Source organism: Mirounga angustirostris, unplaced genomic scaffold (genome assembly GCF_029215605.1).
Source record: "Mirounga angustirostris isolate CCGP_5_RB_7025 unplaced genomic scaffold, mMirAng1.0.hap1 SCAF_11, whole genome shotgun sequence".
NCBI classification, from domain to species: Eukaryota; Metazoa; Chordata; class Mammalia; order Carnivora; family Phocidae; genus Mirounga; species Mirounga angustirostris.
Window position 1 is genome coordinate 54,569,471 of NW_026991719.1, and position 23,310 is coordinate 54,592,780.

Sequence of the window (23,310 nt, forward strand, 5' to 3'; positions counted from 1 at the left end):
CCACCATCTTCCTCTCCTCCTTGACATCCAATTTTAAATGAAATGTAGTATATGCACTTCTTTTTATTCTTTGTGTAAGCTCATCTTAAAATACTAAAAATTAAATGTAAATAAATAAGGAAGGTTCTGAAAGTTGGAAAAAGAAGGAAGTTGACCTTAGTACCTTGACACCCTATTGTCAATGTGGTAGTGAATTTCTCTGAATTCTTTTTGCTTCTGAATTCCTTGGATTTCTTTTTGCTCCAGGACTGGGAGCTGTAGAAACTGGCATCAGAAATGACAAGATTCAGATCAAAGAAGATGAAGACAAAGACAAAGATTAAGATAAAGACAAAGATTAAGATAAAGACAAAGATGATGACAACGAAGAAGAAGAAGAAGAAGAAGAAGAAGAAGAAGAAGAAGAAGAAGAAGAAGAAGAAGAAATATCAGTTCTCTATACTCAAATAACCACGAAATGGAGACAGCCACTCATGACAGAAAGCTTCTAGATGATAATCTCCTTCCTACTGCAGCCAAACAATATGTAAAAACATGTGGCTCCACCTCATCTTCACCAGCAAAGCTAAGCAGGACACTTAGACATCCACTTTCACTGAGCTGTAATGAAACATCCTTCCTCACCTCACCCTACAGGGGTGGCATAATAGAACACGGAATAGGAATCTGGAACTTTGATTCCCATCTGGTGGCCACAATGCCCACAGCTTGTGTTAGTGGAGACTGCATGGAGAACCTGTACTGTCTCCCCTACCTAGTGATAACAAGGAGCTCCTCCCATTCCACTTGAGTGGTACCTCGTGGAGAACCAGAAATTTCACCATTCCATAATGGTAACTTCATCTAGTTGTAAAGAAATGCCCCATTCCATCACAACTTCAGTGGAAGCCATGGGGGGAGCAATTTTGAGATACTACTCTCCTTCTCAACCAGTGATTTTATTGGAGGCCTAGTGATGAGTCTAAATTTCCACAGGAAAAAACTTAGAGCTTTTTCTTTATGATCAGGAACAAGATAGGGATGTCAACTCTCACCACTGGTATTTAACATAGTACTGGAAGTCCTAGCCACAGCAATCAGACAACAAAAAGAAATGAGTCATCCAAATTAACAAAAAAGAATGAAACTCACCGTTTGCAAATGACATGATACTATATATAGAAAACCCAAAAGACTCCACCAAAAAACTACTAGAACTGATAAAGGAATTCAATGAAGTCACAGTATGATACAAAATCAATGTTGAGGTATGTTCCCTCTAAGCCTACTTTGTTGAGGGTTTTGTTTTTTGGGTTTTTTTTAAATCATGAATGGATGTTGTCATGATGCAGGGTGGAAACTGATCTGGAGAATTCCTGGGGCACATAGTGGGAAGATTATTCCCTCTACTTGGGACATGTCCCTGAGAGGAAGCATTTAACAATATTTGTTCTTTCAATCCATGAGCATAGAATGTCTTTCCATTTCTTTGTGTCGTCTTTAATTTCATCATCAGTATTTTATAGTTTTCTGAGTACTGGTCTTTCACCACTTTGGTTAGTTTTATTCCTAGGCATCTTATTGTTTTCGGTGCAGTTGTAAATGGGAGTGATTCCTTAATTTTTCTTCCTGCTGCTTCATTATTTGTGTATAGAAATGTGGCAGATTTCTGTACAGAAACAACTCTGGGATAGAGAAAACCAATGAAAAAAAAGCTGGATTTTTTTAAAAATTGTCATATATTGGGGCACTTGGGTGGCTCAGTTGGTTGAGCATCTAACTTTTGATTTTGGCTCAGGTCATGACCTCAGTGTCATGAGATCAAGCCCCAAATTGGGCTCCATGCTCAACGGGGAGTCTGCTTGAGATTCTCTCTCTCCCTCTCCCTCTTCCCTCCCCCACTCTCTTTCTCAAATAAATAAATAAATCTTTTAAAAAGTTGGCATACATCTACCAAGACTGACAATGAAAACAAAAGCAAATATATGATTTACCAATAGCAGAAATGAAACAGGATATCACTGTAGATGTTGGTAGATGTTGTAAATATAATAAGGGTATACTATAAAGTAATCCACACATAAATTTGTAAGTTAAGTAAAAAGGACCAATTCATTGCAAACAACAAACCACCATGACTCAAACAATATTAAATAGTTTTAAAAGCTCTATAACTATTAAATAAATTGACTTCATAATTTTAAAATTCCTGAAAAATAATCTCTAGGCCCAGATGGCTTCACTGGAGAATTATAAGAAACATCTGAAAAAAAAATTGACATCAATTCTACAGTCTTTCCAGAAAATGGAAAAGGAGGGAGCACATATCAACTCATTTTATGAGATCAATATTTCAAAAACCTCTACTCTTTTTGCCATTTCTATACTTGTACCATTTCAAGAATGTTATATAAAGGAAAGCATACAGAATGTGACATTTGGAAGTGGTTATTTCACTGAGAGTAATTCCCTGAAGATTCATCCAAGTTGTTTGGTGTGTCAATAGTTATTTCTTTTCATTGCTGAGTAGATTTTATGGCATGAATGTATCACCATTTCTTTCACTTATGAAAGGATATTTGGGCTTTAAGTTTTAAGGCTACTATGACCAAAGCTGCTTTAAATATTCATGTACCAGTTTTTATGTGTGTATAAATATTTATTTCTCTGGGATAAACGTTGAGAAATACAATAGCTGGATTGTATGGTAAGCATATGTTTATTCTTCTAAGAACTTCCAAACTGTTTCCCAGAATGGCTATATCATTTTACATTCCCAAAACTAATGTATGAGAAAGCAATTCTATGAATCATCACCAACATTTGATGTATTCACTATTTTTTACTTCAACTCTTCTAATAGATATGTAATGATACCTCCTTGTTTCTTTTTAAATTGTAAATTAAAATATAATTAACATACATTATATTAGTTTCAGGTTTACAATATAATGATTAAAAAAATCTATGCATTTCTCAGCACTCATCACAGTAAGTGTATTCTTAATCCCTTTTATCTATTTCACCCATCCTCCCACCCCCTCCCTTCTGGAAACTCCCAGTTTGTTCTCTGTATTTAAGAGTCTGGTTTTTTAGTTGTCTCTTTTTCCTTTGTTCATTTATTTATTAAATTCCACATATGAGTGAAATCATATGGTATTTGCCTTTCTCTGACTGATTTATTTCACTTAGCAATTATATCCTCTAGATCCATCCATGTTGTTACAAATGACATGATTTCATTATTTTTTTATGGCTAGGTAATATTTATTATATGGTTAAGTAATATATATTTACCTTATGGCTACCACATTTGTTTTATTCTTCCATTCTTGGACACCTGGGTTGCTTCTATATCATGGCAATTGTAAATAATGCTGCAATAGACATAGAGGTTAATAAACGTTTTTGAAATAGTGTTTTCGTTTTCTTTGGGTAAATATCTAGCAGTACAATTACTGGATTATATAGTAATTCTATTTTTAATCTTCTGACCAACATTCATATTGTTTTCCAGAGTGGCTGCATCAATTTGCATTTCCATCAACAGTGCATGAGGGTTCCTTTTTTTCTGCATCCTCTCCAACAGTTGTTATTTCTTATGTTTTTTATTTTAGCCCTTCTTACAGGCATAAAATGATATCTTATTGTACTTTTCATTTGCGTTTCCCCAATGATTAGTGATGTCAAGCATCTTTTCATGTGTCTGTGGGCCATTTATATTCTTTGGAAAAATGTCTATTCGTGTCCTCTGCCCATTTTTACAGTGGATTATTTTTTTCATGTTGACTTGCATAAGTTCTTTATATATTTTGAATATTAACCCTTTAACAGATATATCATTTGCAAATATCTTTTCCCATTCAGTAAGTTGCTTTTTTGTATTCTTGATGGTTTCCTTCACTGTGCAAAAGCTTTGTGGATTAAATTTACATTTTTACTAATGACTGGATGTGATAAATGTCTTTTAATATGATTATTTGCAAACTACTTGTCCTTTACAGTGAAATGTCTGTTCATGTACCTCTCTAATTGGATCATTTATTTTTTACTGTTGGGTTTTGTGAGTTTTTATATAGTCTACACATGATTAGTTTCTCAGATTTTCTCCCATGTCTGTAGCTTGTATTTTCAAAATCTTAATAGGGTTTTTGGCAGATTATAAACATTTTAATTTCAATGAAGGAATTAATAACAATTTTTCAAATTTTAATTTTATGGGTCATGCTATTGGTATCATGCTTAAGAAAAGTTCACCAAGTCCTATGTAACAATTATTTGCTCCTAAGTTTTCTTTTTCAACAAATATTACAGCCTTAATCACATTTAAATTGTGGTTTATTTGAGAATGAAACTGAACTACTTTCTAACACCATACACAAAAATAAACTCAAAATGGATTAAAGAACTAAACTTGAGAACTGAAACCATAAAAATCCTAGAAGAGAGCACAGGCAGTAATTTCTCTAACATTGCCTATTGCAATAGCTTTCTAGATATGTTTCCTGAGGCAAGGACAACAAAAGCAAAAATAAAACTATTGGGACTTCATCAAGATACAAAGCTTCTGCAGAGCAAAGGAAACAATCAACAAAACTTGAAAGGCAACCTACAGAATGGGAGAAGATGTTTGCAAATGACATATCTGATAAAGGGTTAGTATCCAAAATATGCAAAGAACTTATAAAACTCAACATCCAAAAAAATGAATAATCCAATTTAAAAATGGGCAGAAGATATAGACATTTTTTTTTTCCAAAGAAGACATCCAGATGGCCAACAGACACATGAAAAGATGCTCAACATCACTCATTATCAAGGAAACACAAATTAAAACTACAATGAGATATCACCTCGCACCTGACAGAATGGCTAAAATCAACAACAGGTATAGGTGAAGATGTGGAGAAAGGGGAACCCTCTTACACTGTTGGTGGGAATGCAGACTGGTGCAGCCACTCTGGAAAACAGTATGGAAGTTCCTCAAAAAGTTAAAAATTGAGCTACTATCAGCAATTGAACTACTAGGTATTTATCCAAGGAATGCAAAAATACTCATTCAATGGGATACATGCACCCCAATGTTCCTACCAGTATTATCTACAATAACCAAATTATGGAAGTAGCCCAAGTGTCCATCAACAGATGAATGGATAAAGAAGTGGCATATAAAAATACAATGGGATATTATTCAGCTATAAAAAAAAGAATGAAATCTTGCCATTTGCAACAGCATAAATGGATCTGAGAGTATAATATTAAGCAAAATAAGATAAAGAATGAAAGACAAATGCCATTTGGTTTTACTTATATTTGGAATTTAAGAAACAAAACAGATGAACAAAAGAAAAAAAAGGGAAACTGGGGTACCCGGGTTGCTCAGTCAGTTGAGCATCTGCCTTCAGCTCAGGTCATGGTGCCAGGGTCCTGGGATCTAGTCCCGAGTAGTCGGGCTCCCTGCTCAGTGGGGGTCCTGCTTCTCCCTCTCCCTCTGCTGCTCCCCCTGCCTGGGCGCTCTCTCTCTGTCAAATAAATAAATAAAATCTTAAAAAGAAAAGGAAAAGAAAAAGAGGGAAACTAAAAAAGACTCTTAACTACAGAGAACAAACAGATTGTTACCAGAAGGGAGGTCAATGGGAAGATGGGTTAAATAGGTGAAAGTGATTAAAGGTACACTTATCTTGATGAGCACTGAGTGATATATAGAATTGTTGAATCACTCTATTGTACACCTGAAACTATGTTAACTACACTGGAATTAAAATAAAATAAATATAAAAATACAATATATTGTGATTTATTTGATGAAGTTTTTGTTTTGTTTTGTTTGTATATGGTGTAAGATTTACACTGAGATACATTTTTTTGGCCTCTGGTTATCCAATTATTTCAACATCATTTGTTGAAATACTATCTTTCCACCACTGAATAGTTTTTACTTTTATACCTAAGCAGTGAATTTTTGAGTGATTATAAGTGGTATTGTACTTTTTTATTGAAGTATAATTAACATACAATAGTTTCAGGTGTACAATATAATGACTCATCAATTCTATACATTTCCCAGTGCTCATCAAGACAAGTGCCTCTTAATCCCCTTTATCTATTTCACCCATCCATCCCACCTCCCTTCTGGAAACCACCAGTTGTTCCCTGTACAAAAAATTCTGTTTCTTTGTCTCTTTTTTCTTTGTTTTGCTTCTTGAATTCCATATGGTATTATATTTTAAATTTCAGTTTCCATGTCGCTATTGCAATATAGAAGCATAATCAAATTTTATGTTGATCTTGTATCTTGCAAGATCAGAACTTTGCAAATTTTGGTTCTGGAGGTTTTGGGGGTTTTGGTAGATTCTTGAGATTTCCTGTGGAGACCTTCATATCAAATACAAATTGGAACAGTTTCATTTATTTCTTAAGCTTTGTATGCCTTTTTATTTTATTGCTTTATAGAGCCGGATAGGAATTCCGGTTCTATGTTAAGAGTAATGAGTGCACATTCTTGTATTTTCTTTTGCCATTGAATTTGATACTAACTGTAGGTTTTATGTTGATATTCTTTATCAAGTTGAGGAAGTTCCTCTTTTCTCCTAGTTTTCCAAGATTTTTGGTCATGAATGAGTATTGATTTTGTCAAATGCTTTTCCTGTATTAATTGACATGGTCAAGTGATTTTTCTCTTTTGTCTGGTAACATGGTGGGTGAATTACACTGATTATTTCCTGTCAGAGAATTATCAATTTTACTAGATGTTTTAAGACACCAACTTCAACTTTGATAAATTTTTCCATTGTTTGAAAACAGGTTTGTTTTAATTGAAGTAATTTTTGCTTTTATCTTTATTATTTCATTTCTCTTATTTCGGGGGTTTGATTTCATTCTAGCTTTCTACTTTCTTGAGATGGATTCACAGATCATTGATCTTCAGTCTTCTTTCTTATCTATACATGCATTGCTTTGTTATATTTAATGTATTGAATGCTATGCTTTCTTATGCATTTACTGCCCTCCAATTATGTCATTATGTGCTTTGCATAACTTTTGGCATGTCATATTTTTATTATCACTCAGTTCAATATATTTTTCTAATTTCCACAATAATTTCTGCCTTGACTTATGGATTATTTCAGAGTTTCCTTCTTAATTTTCAGGCAGTTTGAGATTTTCTACTTATCTTTATGTTATTGATTTCAAAGTAAATTCTATTATGGTCAGAAAATATAGTTTATTTTATTTCAACTCTCTGAAATTTGCTGAGACTTGCTTTATGGTTCAGCATAGTGCTAATTTTTGGTAAATTTTTCGCATACACTTGAAAATTATGATCATTCTTCAGTTTTGTGAGGCAGTGTTCTATACCTATTTAATAGTCCTCAGTTCAGATTTTCAATCTTCTTACTGATATTTTTGTAACATATCCTATAAATTACAAACAGAGGTGTTTTAACATTTCCCAATATGATTGTGGATTTGTTCCTTTTTTGTGATGCTATTAATCTTACATTTTATCTCAACATTTCTGTATCTTTATATTTTTTTACTTTAATAACACTATTTGTTCACAAATAAAACTAGATTTATTATAAACAACTTTGTAATTGAGCCTTTACAGAGTGTATTAAATACAGCCCTTGTATTGAACACATTTTTTCACTAAATAACATTCTTGCTTGATGCAACAAAATTATATTGCACATAGTAAATCATCTATTTATGTGACTAAATATAGTGCATTCCATGTACCACAGTAGTAAACACATTCTAACACTATTAACACTATATTTATTCACAGATACAGCTAGTATTCTTTTTTTTTTAAGATTTTATTTATTTGAGAGAGAGAATGAGAGACAGAGAGCACAAGAGGGAAGAGGGTGAGAGGGAGAAGCAGACCTCCCTCCCCCACTGAGCAGGGAGCCCGATATGGGACTCAATCCCGGGACTCCAGGATCATGAACTGAGCCGGAGGCAGTCCCTTAACCAACTGAGCCACCCAGGCTCCCTACAGCTAGTATTCTTAGCATCATCTTCTATACATGTGCCTTTGTATAGTCTTTTCCATGTACCACTATGTGGACATATTATTTTAATCAAATAACACTGTGCTTATTCAGTTATTATTCTTAAATTTTTTAGTTCTGTGCCTTACAGATGTATTAAATGCAGCATATGTGCTATACACATTATTTCATGAATGCTATGTCATGAATGACATTACTCATATGAAACAAAATTCTATTATTCTGAGAAAAAACTCTTTGTAAAGTTTTTATTTAAATTCCAGTTAGTAACATACAGTGTGTAGTATTAGTTTCAAGAGTAAAATGTAGTGATTCAACACTTCCATACAACACCTGCTGCTCATCATAAGTGCACTCCTTAATCCCCATCACCTATTTAACCCATTCCCCCACCCACCTACCCTCTGGTAACCATTAGCTTGTTCTCTATAGTTAAAAGTCTGTTTTTTGGTTTACCTCTCTCTTTTTCCCCTTTTGTTCATTTGTTTTTTTATTCTTAAATTCTACATATGAGTGAAAACATATGGTATTTGTCTTTCTCTGACTTACTTCAATTTAGCATAATACTCCTTAGCTCCATCCATGTTGCAAATGGCAAGATTTTCTTCTTTTTTAATGGCTGAATAATATGCCATTTTATCTATATAATATAATAGGTAGACACCTATTCTTTATCCATTCATCAGTTGATGGACATTGGATATTTCCATAATTTGGCCATGATAGATAATTCTGCTATAAACATCAGGGTGAATGTATCCACATGAATTAGTATTTTTTGTATTCTTTGGGTTAAATATCTAGTAGTGCAATTGCTGGATCATAGAGTGATTCTATTTTTAACTTTTTGAGGAAACTCCATACTGTTTCCCAGAGTGGCTTCACCAGTTTGCATATAAAGTGCTTATAAAACTCAACACCCAAAAAACCTATACACCATTTAAAAATGGGCAGAAGACATGAATAGATATTTTTCCAAAGCAGACATACAGATGGCCAATGGACACATGAAAAGATGCTCAACATCATTGATTATCATGGAAATACAAGTCAAAACTACAATGAGGGGGGCGGAGCAAGATGGCGGAGGAGTAGGAGACCTGGATTTCGTCTCCTCTCAGGAATTCAGCTGGATAGGGATCAAACCATTCTGAACACCTACAAACTCAAAAGGAGATCGAAGAAAAGAAGAGCAACAACTCTCTCATCAGAAAAGCGACCACTTTCTGGAAGGTAGGACGTGCGGAGAAGTGAATCCGAGGCGATATTCGGGAGGATAGACGGCGGGGGAGGGGCCTCCGTTGGCCGCTTCTGGCAAGTGATAGAACCACGGAGCACAAAATTGGAACTTTTAAAAGTCTGCTCCGCTGAGGGACGTCACTCTGGTGGCTAAGCGGGGGGTGGAACCCTCCGGGACAGTGTGGTCTCAGGACCCTCGGGGTCACAGAAAGACCGGGGGTGCCTGAGTGTGGCAGAGCTCCCAGGTAACGGAGCGGGAAGCCGGCTGCAGAGGCGGAGCCCAGGCGCGGGCTCTCAGCTCGGGTGGCCATAAACCGTGATCCGCAGCACAGTCGGGCCACTGCTCCTCCAGCAGGGACCCAACAAGCGGCAGATCCGGGGAGACTCACCTTCCTCCCCTGGGAGGAGCCGCGTGGGAGTGCACCGCAGGGATTTGCTGGGTTTGGAGACTCCACCCGGGGTCAGGTGCCAGAGATAGAAACGCGCAGTCACAGGCCGGGTGAGCACGGAGTGCAACCAGAGACCGGGGAGACGAGAGTGACTGATGGCTTTTCTCTGGGGGCTCACTGAGAAGTGGCCCCGAGTTCTCGGCTCCTCCGGGGCGGAAATTGGGAGGCCGCCATTTTCACTCTCTGCCTCCAAAGCTGTACGGAAAGCTCGCAGGGAACAAAAGCCCCGGAGAGCAAACCCGAGCAGATTACTTAGCCGGGAGGGGGCAAGGGCGGGGCAATTCCGCCTCCGGCAGAGACATTTGGAAACCACGGCAACAGGCCCCTCCCCAGAAGATCAGCAAGAACAGCCAGCCAAGACCAAGTTTATTGATCAATGAGAACGGCAGAACTCCAGTGCTAGGGGAATACTGCACATAGAATTCATGGCTTTTTTACCATGATTCTTTAGTCTTTCAAAGTTAATTTTTTTTTTAACTGTCTTTTTTTCTTTTTTTTTCTTTTTGAATTTTTCTTTTTCCCTTTTTCAACCAACATCTTATCAATCCCTTTTTTAAAAAAAAAACATTTTTATTTTTCATTTTTAGAGTCATATTCTATCCCTTCATAGTAGTTACCCGTATTTTTGGCTTATATATATAAGTTGTTCTCTCTTTAAAATTTTGAGATAGTTTCTTCTAACAGATTAAAATATACCCTAAATCTCTAGTATATGGTGTTTTCTATTCCCCTGCCTGATCACATCCTCTCCCTTTTTTTTTCTTTTTTCTTTTTTTAAATCCTCTTCTTTCTTTTTTCAAACAACTTCTTATCAATTCCTTTTATAAAATTTTTTATAATTTCCATCTTTACACTCATATTCCATCCCTTCATCATATCAACCCTTATTTTTGTACATATATAAGTTTTTCTTTCTTTAAAATTTTAGGAGGCACTTTCTTCTAAAAGACCAAAATACACCACAAATCTAGTGTGTGGCACTGAACTATATACCAGCCGGATCATATTTGATCACATTCTGTTTTTGTTGTTGTTGTTGTTGTTGTTGTTTTGTTTGTTTTTATCTTTATCTTTTTCTTTTTCTTTTTTTTCTTTCTCTTTTTTCTCTCTTTCCCTTTCTTTTCCCACGGCTTCAGGTCTTTTCTGATTTGTTTAGAGTATATTTTCTGGGGACGTTGTTACTCTGCTAGCATTTTGTTCTCTCATTAATCTATTCTCCTCTGCACAAAATGATAAGACCGAAAAAATCACCTCAACAAAAAGAACAAGAGGTAGTACCGACTGCCAGGGACCTACTCAATATGGACATTAGTACGATGTCAGATCTAGAGTTCAGAATCATCACTTTAAAGATACTAGCTGGGCTTGAAAAAAATATGGAAGTTACTAGAGAAACCCTTTCTGGAGAAGTAAAAGAACTAAAATCCAACCAAGTAGATATCAAAAAGGCTATTAATGAGGTGCAATCAAAAATGGGGGCACTAACTGCTAGAATAAATGAGGCAGAAGAGAGAATCAGTAATATAGAAGATGAAATGATGGAAAATAAAGAAGCTGAGAAAAAGAGAGATAAACAACTACTGGATCACGAGGGCAGGATTCGAGAGATAAGCGATACCATAAGACGAAACATTAGCATAATTGGGATCCCAGAAGAAGAAGAAAGAGAGAGAGGGGCAGAAGGTATAATGGAGCAAATTATAGCAGAGAACTTCCCTAATTTGGGGAAGGAAACAGGCATGAAAATCCAGGAAGCACAGAGAACCCCTCTCAAAATCAATAAAAATAGGTCAACACCCCGACATCTAATAGTAAAACTTACGAGTCCCATAGACAAAGAGAAAATTCTGAAAGCAGCTTGGGAGAAGAGATATGTAACCTACAAGGGTAGAAACATTAGATTGGCAACAGACCTATCCACAGAGACCTGGCAGGCCAGAAAGGACAGGCAGGATATATTCAGAGCACTAAATGAGAAAAATATGCAGCCAAGAATACTCTATCCAGCTAGGCTGTCATTGAAAATTCAAGGAGAGATAAAAAGCTTCCAGGACAAACAAAAACTAAAGGAATTTGCAAACACAAAACCAGCCCTACAGGAAATCTTGAAAGGGGTCCTCTAAGCAAAGAGAGAGCCTAAAAGCAACCTAGACCAGAAAGGAACACAGACAATATATGGTAACAGTCACCTTACAGGCAATACAATGGCACTAAATTCCTATCTTTCAATAGTTACCCTGAATGTAAATGGGCTAAATGCCCCAATCAAAAGACACAGGCTATCAGATTGGATGAAAAAAACAAGACCCATCGATATGCTGTCTGCAAGAGACACATTTTAGACCCAAAGACACCCCCAGATTGAAAGTGAGGGGGTGGAAAACCATTTACCATGCTAATGGACACCAAAAGAAAGCTGGGGTGGCAATCGTTATATCAGACAGATTAGATTTTAAACCAAAGACTGTAATAAGAGATGAGGAAGGACATTATATCCTACTTAAAGGATCTATCCAAAAAGAAGATCTAACAATTGTACATATCTATACCCCTAACATGGGAGCAGCCAATTATATAAGGCAATTAATAACAAAAGCAAAGAAACACATCGACAACAATACAATAATAGTGGGGGACTTTAACACCCCCCTTACTGAAATGAACAGATCGTCTAAGCAAAAGATCAACAAGGAAATAAAGACTTTAAATGATACACTGGACCAAATGGACTTCACAGACATATTCAGAACATTCCACCCCAAAGCAACGGAATACACATTCTTCTCTAGTGCCCATGGAACATTCTCCAGAATAGATCACATCCTAGGTCATAAATCAGGCCTCAACCGGTACCAAAAGATTGGGATCATTCCCTGCCTATTTTCAGACCACAATACTTTGAAACTAGAACTCAATCACAAGAGGAAAGTCAGAAAGAACTCAAATACATGGAGGCTAAAGAGCATCCTACTGAAGAATGAATGGGTCAACCAGGAAACTAAAGAAGAATTAAAAAAATACATGGAAACCAATGAAAATGAAAACACAACTATTCAAAATCTGTGGGATGCAGCAAAGGCAGTCCTAAGAGGAAAGTATATAGCAATACAAGCCTTTCTCAAGAAACAAGAAAGGTCTCAAGTACACAACCTAACCCTACACCTAAAGGAGCTGGAGAAAGAACAGCAAATAAAGCCTAAACCCAGCAGTAGAAGACAAATAATAAAGATCAGAGCAGAAATCAATGAAATAGAAACTAAAAGAAGAGTAGAACAGATCAACGAAACTAGGAGCTGGTTCTTTGAAAGAATTAACAAGATTGATAAACCCCTGGCCAGACTGATCAAAAAGAAAAGAGAAATGACCCAAATCAACAAAATCATGAATGAAAGAGGAGAGATCACAACCAACACCAAAGAAATACAAACAATTATAAGAACATATTATGAGCAACTCTATGCCAGCAAATTAGATAACCTGGAAGAAATGGAGGCATTCCTAGAGACGTATCAACTACCAAAACTGAACCAGGAAGAAATAGAAAACCTGAACAGACCTATAACCACTAAGGAAATTGAAGCAGTCATCAAAAATCTCACAAAAAACAAAAGCCCAGGGCCAGATGGCTTCCCAGGGGAATTCTACCAAACATTTCAAGAAGAACTAATACCTATTCTTCTGAAACTGTTCCAAAAAATAGAAATGGAAGGAAAACTTCCAAACTCATTTTATGAGGCCACCATTACCTTGATCCCCAAACCAGACAAAGACCCCATCAAAAAGGAGAATTACAGACCAATATCCCTGATAAACATGGATGCAAAAATTCTCACCAAAATACTAGCCAATAGGATCCAACAGTACATGAAAAGGATTATTCACCATGACCAAGTGGGATTTATCCCTGGGCTGCAAGGTTGGTTCAACATCCGCAAATCAATCAATCCGATACAATACATTAACAAAAGAAAGAACAAGAATCATATGATCCTCTCAATAGATGCAGAAAAAGCTTTTGGCAAAGTACAGCATCCTTTCTTGATCAAAACTCTTCAGAGTATAGGGATCGAGGGTACATACCTCAATATAATAAAAGCCATCTATGAAAAACCTACAGCGAATATCATTCTCAATGGGGAAAAACTGAGAGCTTTCCCCCTAAGGTCAGGAACGCGGCAGGGATGTCCACTCTCACCACTGCTATTCAACATATTATTGGAAGTCCTAGCCACAGCAATCAGACAACAAAAAGAAATCAAAGGCATCCAAATTGGCAAAGAAGAAGTCAAACTCTCACTCTTTGCAGATGATATGATACTTTATGTGGAAAACCCAAAAGACTCCACCCCAAAACTGCTAGAACTCATACAGGAATTCAGTAAAGTGGCAGGATATAAAATCAATGCACAGAAGTCAGTGGCATTCCTATACACCAACAACAAGACAGAAGAAAGAGAAATTAAGGAGTCGATCCCATTTACAATTGCACCCAAAATCATAAGATACCTAGGAATAAATCTAACCAAAGAGACAAAGGATCTTTACTCAGAAAACTATAAAATACTCATGAAAGAAATTGAGGAAGACACAAAGAAATGGAAAAATATTCCATGTTCATGGATTGGAGGAACAAATATTGTGAAGATGTCAATGCTACCTAGAGCAATCTACACATTCAATGTAATCCCTATCAAAATACCTTCCATTTTTTTCAAGGAAATGGGACAAATAATCCTAAAATTTGTATGGAAACAGAAAAGACCCTGAATAGCCAGAGAAATGTTGAAAAAGCAAATCAAAGCTGGTGGCATCACAATTCCGGACTTCAAGCTCTATTACAAAGCTGTCATCATCAAGACAGTATGGTACTGGCACAAAAACTGACACAGAGATCAGTGGAACAGAATAGAGAGCCCAGAAATGGACCCTCAACTCTATGGTCAACTAATCTTCAACAAAGCAGGAAAGAATGTCCAATGGAAAAAAGACAGTCTCTTCAACAGATGGTGTTGGGAAAATTGGATAGCCACATGCAGAAGAATGAAACTGGACCATTTCCTTACACCACACACAAAAATAGACTCCAGATGGTTGAAAGACCTCAATGTGAGATAGGAGTCCATCAAAATCCTAAAGGAGAACACAGGCAGCAACCTCTTTGACCTCAGGTGAAACAACTTCTTCCTAGAAACTTCGCCAAAGGCAAGGGAAGCAAAGGCAAAAATGAACTATTGGGCCTTCATCAAGATAAAAAGCTTTTGCAAAGCAAAGGAAACAGTCAACAAAACCAAAAGACAACCAACAGAATGGGAGAAGATATTTGCAAATGACATATCAGATAAAGGGCTAGTATCCAAAATCTATAAAGAACTCATCAAACTCAACACCCAAAGAACAAAGGATCCAATCAAGAAATGGGCAGAAGACATGAACAGACATTTTTCCAAAGAAGACATCCAAATGGCCAACAGACGCATGAAAAAGTGTTCAATATCGCTCAGCATCAGAGAAATCCAAATCAAAACCTCAATGAGATATCACCTCACACCAGTCAGAATGGCTAAAATTAACAAGTCAGGAAACGACAGATGTTGGCGGGGATGCGGAGAAAGGGGAACCCTCCTACACTGTTGGTGGGAATGCAAGCTGGTGCAGCCACTCTGGAAAACTGTATGGAGGTTCCTCAAAAAGTTGAAAATAGAGCTACCATATGATCCAGCAATTGCACTACTGGGTATTTACCCCAAAGATACAAAAGTAGGGATCCGAAGGGGTACGTGCACCCGAATGTTTATAGCAGCAATGTCCACAATAGCCAAACTGTGGAAAGAGCCAAGATGTCCATCGACAGATGAATGGATAAAGAAGATGTGGTATATATATACAATGGAATATTATGCAGCCATCAAAAGGAATGAGATCTTGCCATTTGCAACTACGTGGATGGAACTGGAGGGTATTATGTTGAGTGAAATAAGTCAAACAGAGAAAGACATGTATCATATGATCTCACTGATATGAGGAATTCTTAATTGCAGGAAACAAACTGAGGGTTGCTGGAGTGGGGGTGGGGTGGGTGGGATGGGGTGACTGGGTGATAGACACTGGGGAGGATATGTGCTCTGGTAAGCGCTGTGAATTGTGCAAGGTTGTTGAATCTCAGATCTGTACCTCTGAAACAAATAATGCAATATATGTTAAGAAAAAGAAGAAGAAGAAGAAGAAGGTAGCGGGAGGGGAAGAATGAAGCGGGGCAAATCGGAGGGGTAGACGAACCATGAGAAATGATGGACTCTGAAAAACAAAGAGGGTTCTAGAGGGGGTGGGTGGGAGGATGGGTTAGCCTGGTGGTGGGTATTGAGGAGGGCACATTCTGCATGGAGCACTGGGTGTTATGCACAAACAATGAATCATGGAACACTTCATCTAAAACTAATGATGTAATGTATGGGGATTAACATAAGAATAAAAAAAACTACAATGAGATATCACCTCACACTTGTCGAATGGCTAAAGTCAACAACACAAGAAACAACAGGTGTTGGTGAGGATGTAAAACAGTCTGTATCTTTATACTTAAAGGGTGCTTCTTGTAAGCAGTGTTTATTTAATTTTTAATTTATAATTATTAATGCAATGTGACAATTTTCATTTTTTAAGTCTAATATTTCATTTTTTTACTATTAATGAAATTACTGTTATATTTGCCTTTAAATATGCTATATAAGTATTTGTGTCCTATATATACATCCTATTATTTGTCCCTTTTTCTTTTTTTCTTTACACTTCATGCATAAATAACATTTGTAATTCCATTTCTTTGTTACACTTTTTTTTAACAATTCTTTGTCATTACCCTTGATAATACAATGATTCTTTGACTTTTTAGAGCCTAATAAAAATTAGCCCTTTTTCACTATTTGGACAATATAAGGACCACAGAACACTTAAACTACATTTATTCACTGCTGGCTTTTGTGATTTGTTTACAAGCATTTTATTTGTACAGAATTTTAAACCATTGAAGACATTATTATTTATTATTGTTTACAGAAAACATTAATCTAGATTATTGCTAATGTTCACCATTTATGTTGCTTTTGATAGAGTGATAAGTTTTGCCCTCTGGAATAACTTTCTTGTTGCCTAGAGGACTTACTTCAGTATATTTTTAGGGAGGATCTGCTGGTAATCATTTCCTCGCTTTTTTTAAAAACAGAAAATTTATTTGGAGGAGGACTTAAAATGTCAGAGTAGTAGAGGGACTTTGGCCTTGCCTCATCCCTCAAACACAGCTTGATCAACATCAAACCATTTTGAACAACTAGGAAATTGATTTTAAGATTAAGAGAATAATTTGCACAATTAAAGGTAGAGAACATGACAGGTTTATTTTAACAAACAAATCAAAGCACACCTAGTTAAATGTCCAAACACTCCCCACTGCAAGCAAGGAAGAACTCTGAAGACCGACCTGTGTGGAAAAGGAGCCAAAACCCAACAGAAGAGTCCACACAGCACACAAGAGAAGCACTTCCTGAAGTACCATGCCCTAGACAGTGTATAACCCATTATAGCATTGCTCTCAGAAGCAGGAACATAATAAGCTTTCATAACATGTAAAAAACAGAAACCTAGACAAGATGATGGAGGAATTCTTCTCAAAAGAAAGATCAAGAAGAAATCACAGTCAAGGATTTGCTCAAAACAGGACATAAGCAATATATCTGAACAAGAATTTAGAATTTAGTCCAAAAACTGCTGTAACTGATTTGGAAAACCAACTGGATGTAGTACAACAAGGATTGAAGAAGCAGAGGAATGAAATTATGGGGAATAACACAGCTGAAAAGATGAGGGAAAGAAAATAGATCATGAATATAGACTTAGGGAACTCAGAGATTCCACAAAGTGCAATAATATCCATATCATAGCACTCCCAGAAGAAGAAGAGCAGGAAAAAGAGGCAGAAAGTTTATTTGAACAAATTATAGCTGAGAACTGCCCTAATCTGGGGAAGGAAACAGGCAATCAAGTTCAAGAGGCACAGAGAACTCCCCTCAAAATCAACAAAAATAAGTTAAAACCATTACATATCATAGTGAAACTTGCAAAATACAAAGATAATAGAGAATTCTGAAAGCAGCTAAGGACAAAAGATCCTTAACCTAGAAGGGTAGACACATAAGATTAGCAGCAGATCTGTCTACAGAAACTGGGTAGGCCAGAAGAGAGTGGCATGATATATTAAATGTGTTAACTGGGAAAAATATGCAGCCAAGAATACTTTATCCAGCAAGGCTGTCATTCAGAATAGAAGGAGAGATAAAGAATGTCCAAGATAAGCAAAAACTAAAAGAGTTTGTGAACACTAAATGAGCTCTGCAAGAAATACTAAAGGTGACCCTTTGAGCAGGAAGGAGAAACCAAAAGCAACAAAGACTAGAAAGGAACAGAGGTAATTTATAGGAATTGTGACTTTACAGGTAACACAATGGCATTAAATTCATATCTATCAATAACTATTATGCATGTAAATGGACTAAGTGCTCCAATTAAAAGACATAGGGTATCAGAATGGATTTAAAAAAAAAAAACCATCAATATGCTGCTTATGAGAAACTCATTGTAGACCCAAGGACACTTCCAGATTGAAAATGAGGAGGTGGAGAACAATATCATGTTAATGGACATCAAAAGAAAGTTGGAATAGCCATACTTCTATCAGACAAACTAGATTTTAAACTAAAGATTGTAATAAGAGATGAAGAAGGGCACTATATCATAAAATATATCATCCAACAAGAAGATCTAATAATTGTAAATATATATGCACCCAACTACAACATAGTCAAATATATAGATCAACTAATGACAAACTTAGAGAAATTCATTGATAATAATACAATAACAGTAGGGGACTTTAACATTGTACTTATAACAATGGACAGATCATCTAAGCAGAAAACCAACAAGGAAACAATGGTTTTGAATGACACACTGGACCACATGGACTTAACAGATATATTCAGAACATTTCATCCTAAAGCATCAGAATACATTCTTTTCAAGGGCAAATGGGACATTCTCCAGAAGAGATCACATACTGAGTCACAAATCAGGCTTCAAACAGTACAAAAAACTTAGATCATACCATGCATATTTTCAGACCACAATGCTATGAAACTTGAAGTCAACCACAAGAAAAAAAATTGTAAAGACTACAAATACATCCTACTAAAGAATGAATGGGTTAAGCAGGAAATTAAAGAAGAAATAAAAAAATACATGGAAGCTAATGAAAATGAAAGTAAGACAGTCTAAAACCTTTGGGATGCAGCAAATCCAGCCTTAAAAGAGAAGTATATAGCAATACTGTCTTTATTCAAGAAGCAAGAAAAGTCTCAAATACACAACTTAACCTCACACCTAAAAAAGCCCAAAAAAGAACAGCAAATAAGGCCTAAAACTAGCAGAAGAAAGGAAATAATTAAGATTACAACAGAAATAAATGATATAGAAACCAAAACAGTAGAACAGATCAATGAAACTAGGAGCTGATTCTTTGAAAGAATTAACAAAATTGATAAACCCCTAGCCAGACTTATCAAAAAGAAAAGAGAAAGGACGTGAATAAATAAAATCACTAATGAGAGAGGAGAAATCTCAACCAACACCACAGAAATAGAAACAATTCTAAGAGAATATTATAAAATATTATATGCCAAAAATTGGACAATTTGGAAGAAATGGACAAATTCATAGAAACATACAAACAACCAAAACTAATACAGGAAGAAATAGAAAACTTGAACAGACTGATAACCAGCAAAGAAATTGAATCACTAATCAAAAACCTCCCAACAAACAAAAGTCCAGTGCCAGATGGTTTCCCAGAGGAATTCTACCAGACATTTAAGGAAGAATTAATGCCTATTCTTCTGAAAATATTGCAAAAAATAGAAATGGAAGGGAAACGTCCAAACTCATTCCATGAGGTCAGCATTTCCTTAATTCCAAAACCAGACAGAGAACCCACTAAAAAGGAGAATTATAGACCAATATCCTTGATAAATATGGATGTAAAAATTCTCAACAAAATATTAGCAAATTGAATCCAACAGTACATTAAAAAGGATCATTCACCACAGTCAAGTGGGATTTATCCTGGCTGCAGGGGTGATGCAATATCTGCAAATCAATCAATGTGATACACCATATTAATTAAAGAAAGCATATGATCCTTTCAATAGATGCAGAAAAATCATTTGACAAAATACAGCTTCCTTTCTTTATGAAAACCCTCAGGAAAGTAGGGATAGAAGGAACATACCTCAAAATCATAAAGGACATATATGAAAGATGCACAGCTAATACCATCCTCAATGGGGAAAAACTGAGAGACTTTCCTCTAAGGTCAGGAACATGACAGGAATGTCCACTGTCACTACTGTTGTCAGCAATCAGACAACAAAAAGAAATAGAAGGCATCCAAATCAGCAGAGAAGAAGTCAAATTTTCACTCTTCACAGACAACATGATACTCTATGTAGAAAACCTGAAAGACTCCATCCAAATTTGCTAGAACTGATTTATGAATTCAAGTAAGTCACAGGAATTACAATAAATGTATAGAAATCTGTTGCATTTCTATATACCAATAATGAAGCAACAGAAAGAGAAATCAAGGAATCCATCCCATTTACAATTGCACCAAAAACTATAAGATACCTAATAAACTTAACCAAAGAGATAAAAGAACTGTACTCTGAAAACTATAGAACGCTTATGAGAGAAATTGAAAAAGATGCAAAGGAATAGAAAAGCATTCCATGCTCATGGATTGGAAGAACAAATACAGTTAAAATGTCTATACTACCCAAAGCAATCTACGCATTCAATGCAATTCCTATCAAAATACCAATAGCATTTTTCACAGAGCTAGAACAAACAATTCTAAAATGTCTATGGAACCAGAAAAGACTCTGAATAGCTAAAGCAATTCTGAAAAAGAAAACCAAAGCTGGAAGCATCACAATTCTGTATTTCAAGCTGTATTACAAAGCTGTAATCATCAAGACAGTATGGTACTGGCACAAATACAGACACGTAGAGCAATGGAACAGAATAGACAACCCAGAAATATACCTACAACTCTATGGTCAACTGATCTTCGACAAAGCAGGAGAGAATATCCAATGGAAAAAAAAGTCTCTTCAACAAATGGTATTGGGAAAACTGGACAGCAACATGTAGAAGAATGAAACTAGATGGCTTTCTTAGACCATACACAAAAATAAACTGAAAATGGATGAAAGACCTCAGTGTGAGACAGGAAACCATCAAAATGCTAGAGAACACAGATAGCAACCTTTTTGACCTTGGGCATAGCAACTTCTTACTAGACTTATCTCAGGAGGCAAGGGAGACAAAAGCAAGAATGAACTATTGGGACTTCATCATGATAAAAAGCTTCTGCATGGTGAAGGAAATAATCAAGGAAACTAAAAGGCAGCCTTCAGAATGGGAGAAGATATTTGCAAGTGATTTTGGATAAAGGGCTACTAATCAAAATCTATAAAGAACTTATCAAATTTAACAGCTCAAAATAAGTAATCCAGTTAAGAATTGGGCAGTAGACATAATAGACATTTCTCCAAAGAATATACGCAAGTGGCTAACAGACACATGAAAAAATGTTCAACATCACTCACCATAAGGGAAATACAAATCAAAACCACAATGTTACCCCATTACACCAGTCAGAATGGCTAAAATTAACCAGTCAGGAAACAGAGAGTTTGGGTAGGTTTTGGAGAAAGGGTAACACTCTTATACTGCTTGTGGGAATGCAAAGTGGTGCAGCCAATCTGGAAAGCATTGTGGAGGTTCCTCAAAAAGTTAATAAGAGAACTACCCTACAATGCAGGAATTGCACTATCATGCATTTATCCAAAGGTTACAAAAATAGTGATTTGAAGGGGCACCAGCACCCCAATGTTTATAGTAGTAGTATCAATAAGAAAATTATGGAAATAGCCCAAATGTCTATCAACTGATGAATGGATAAACAAGATGTGGTATATATACAAAATGGAATATTACTTAGCCATCAAAAAGAATGAAATCTTGCCATTTGCAATGATGTGGATGGAGCTAGAGGGTATTGTGCTAAGCAAAATAAGTTAGAGTAAAACAAATACAATTTGATTTCACTCATATGTAGAATTTAAGAAACAATAACTGATGAACATAGGAGAAGGCCAAGAAACACAAAATAAGATAAAAACAGAGAAGGAGGCAAACCATAAGAGACTCTTAACTATACAGAAAAAACTGAGGGTTTCTGAAGGGGAGGTGGATATGGGGATGGGCTATGGGTGATGGGCATTAAAGAGGTCACTTGTGATGAGCACTGGGTGTTATATGTAAGTGATGAATCATAAATTCTACTCCTAAACCCAATACTACTTTATGCTAACTAACTTGAGTTTAAATAAAATCTTGGAAGGAAAAAAACCAGAAAGTTTATTTATTCACCCTTCACAGTTGAAAAAGAGTTCTACTAAGAATAGAGTTCTAAAATTTCAGTAATTTTCCTGGAAGAATTTTTTTTCTCTTTTTCAAGTTTCATTTAAATTCCCGTTATTTAACATACAGTGTAATACTCATTTCTGAAAACTATGGCTTTATGTCTTACAGTAGTATCCTAAGATTCTCAGCCATTACTTTTCACATAATGCTTCTGCTCCCTTTTTACTCCCCTCTTTTTCAGGAAATCCATTTAGACCCATGTTAGTCCTTTTTACAGTTTCTTATACATCTCTTATTCTCGTTTTGCTATTCCCTTCTTTATCCATATTTTTATTTTGAATATTATGTGCTGACCTATCTTAAATTTCACTAATGCTCTCATTAGCCATGCCTAGTCTGCTGTTAAATCCATCTATTGATTTGAGTTGTATTATTGTAACTTTAGTTCTAAAATATCTATTTTAACTCGTTTCTATAGATTTCATTTCTCCACTGAAATTTTATGTTTTTATCTATTTTGTTTAATGAGAAATTATTTTAAAGTACAACTGTAATAATTGAAAAATATGGATCAATTGTAGGTATGCTTTTTATTGCATTTTTCCTTCTTAATCCTGTCTCCTGTGTGTTGGCTATTTTTATTAAATACTGGACATTAAAAAATTATAGAGGCTATGAATGATATTACTTTTGTGTCTATTAGACAGGTAAAGTAAAGGATGGACAATTTAATCTAGTCTGGGATTGAGCTGATTTAAAGTTGTGTTTTAGTCTTTATGAGAACTGGTCTATTTTCAGTTGAATTTACTCCTAGGGACTAGTCCTTCAAGTGTCACATCATAAAGTCTGAGATATTCATCAAGGCCTCTCAAACTTAATAGGTTATTGAGGTAAAATATTTCTATTTCCTGCTCTGTGAGACTGTTTTAGCTCTGTTTATCTTTTCAAACTTGTAGTTATGCTTTCTGCTGAGCTTTTCAACCTCTAAGCTTTGTGCTAGGAATAAATGAGTAAAGACCATGAAGGGGGAAAAGGGGATACAAATGTTAGATTTACTTCTCTGTGTGTCAGGCTTACTTTTCTGTCTC

General features: G+C 35.8%; 1 protein-coding gene across 2 annotated transcripts in view; it reads right to left on the bottom strand.

Annotated features, from left to right (window-relative positions):
• The window catches only part of OPHN1 (oligophrenin 1), a 729,824-nt gene that overhangs the window by 124,806 nt on the left and 581,708 nt on the right, over positions 1-23,310 (bottom strand). For both annotated transcript variants that reach the window (XM_064574174.1, XM_064574172.1), the window contains one exon: positions 3,277-3,356. In XM_064574174.1, the coding sequence (XP_064430244.1) occupies positions 3,284-3,356 (73 nt within the window). In that variant the 3' untranslated portion in view covers positions 3,277-3,283. The remainder of the gene's footprint in view (positions 1-3,276; positions 3,357-23,310) is intronic.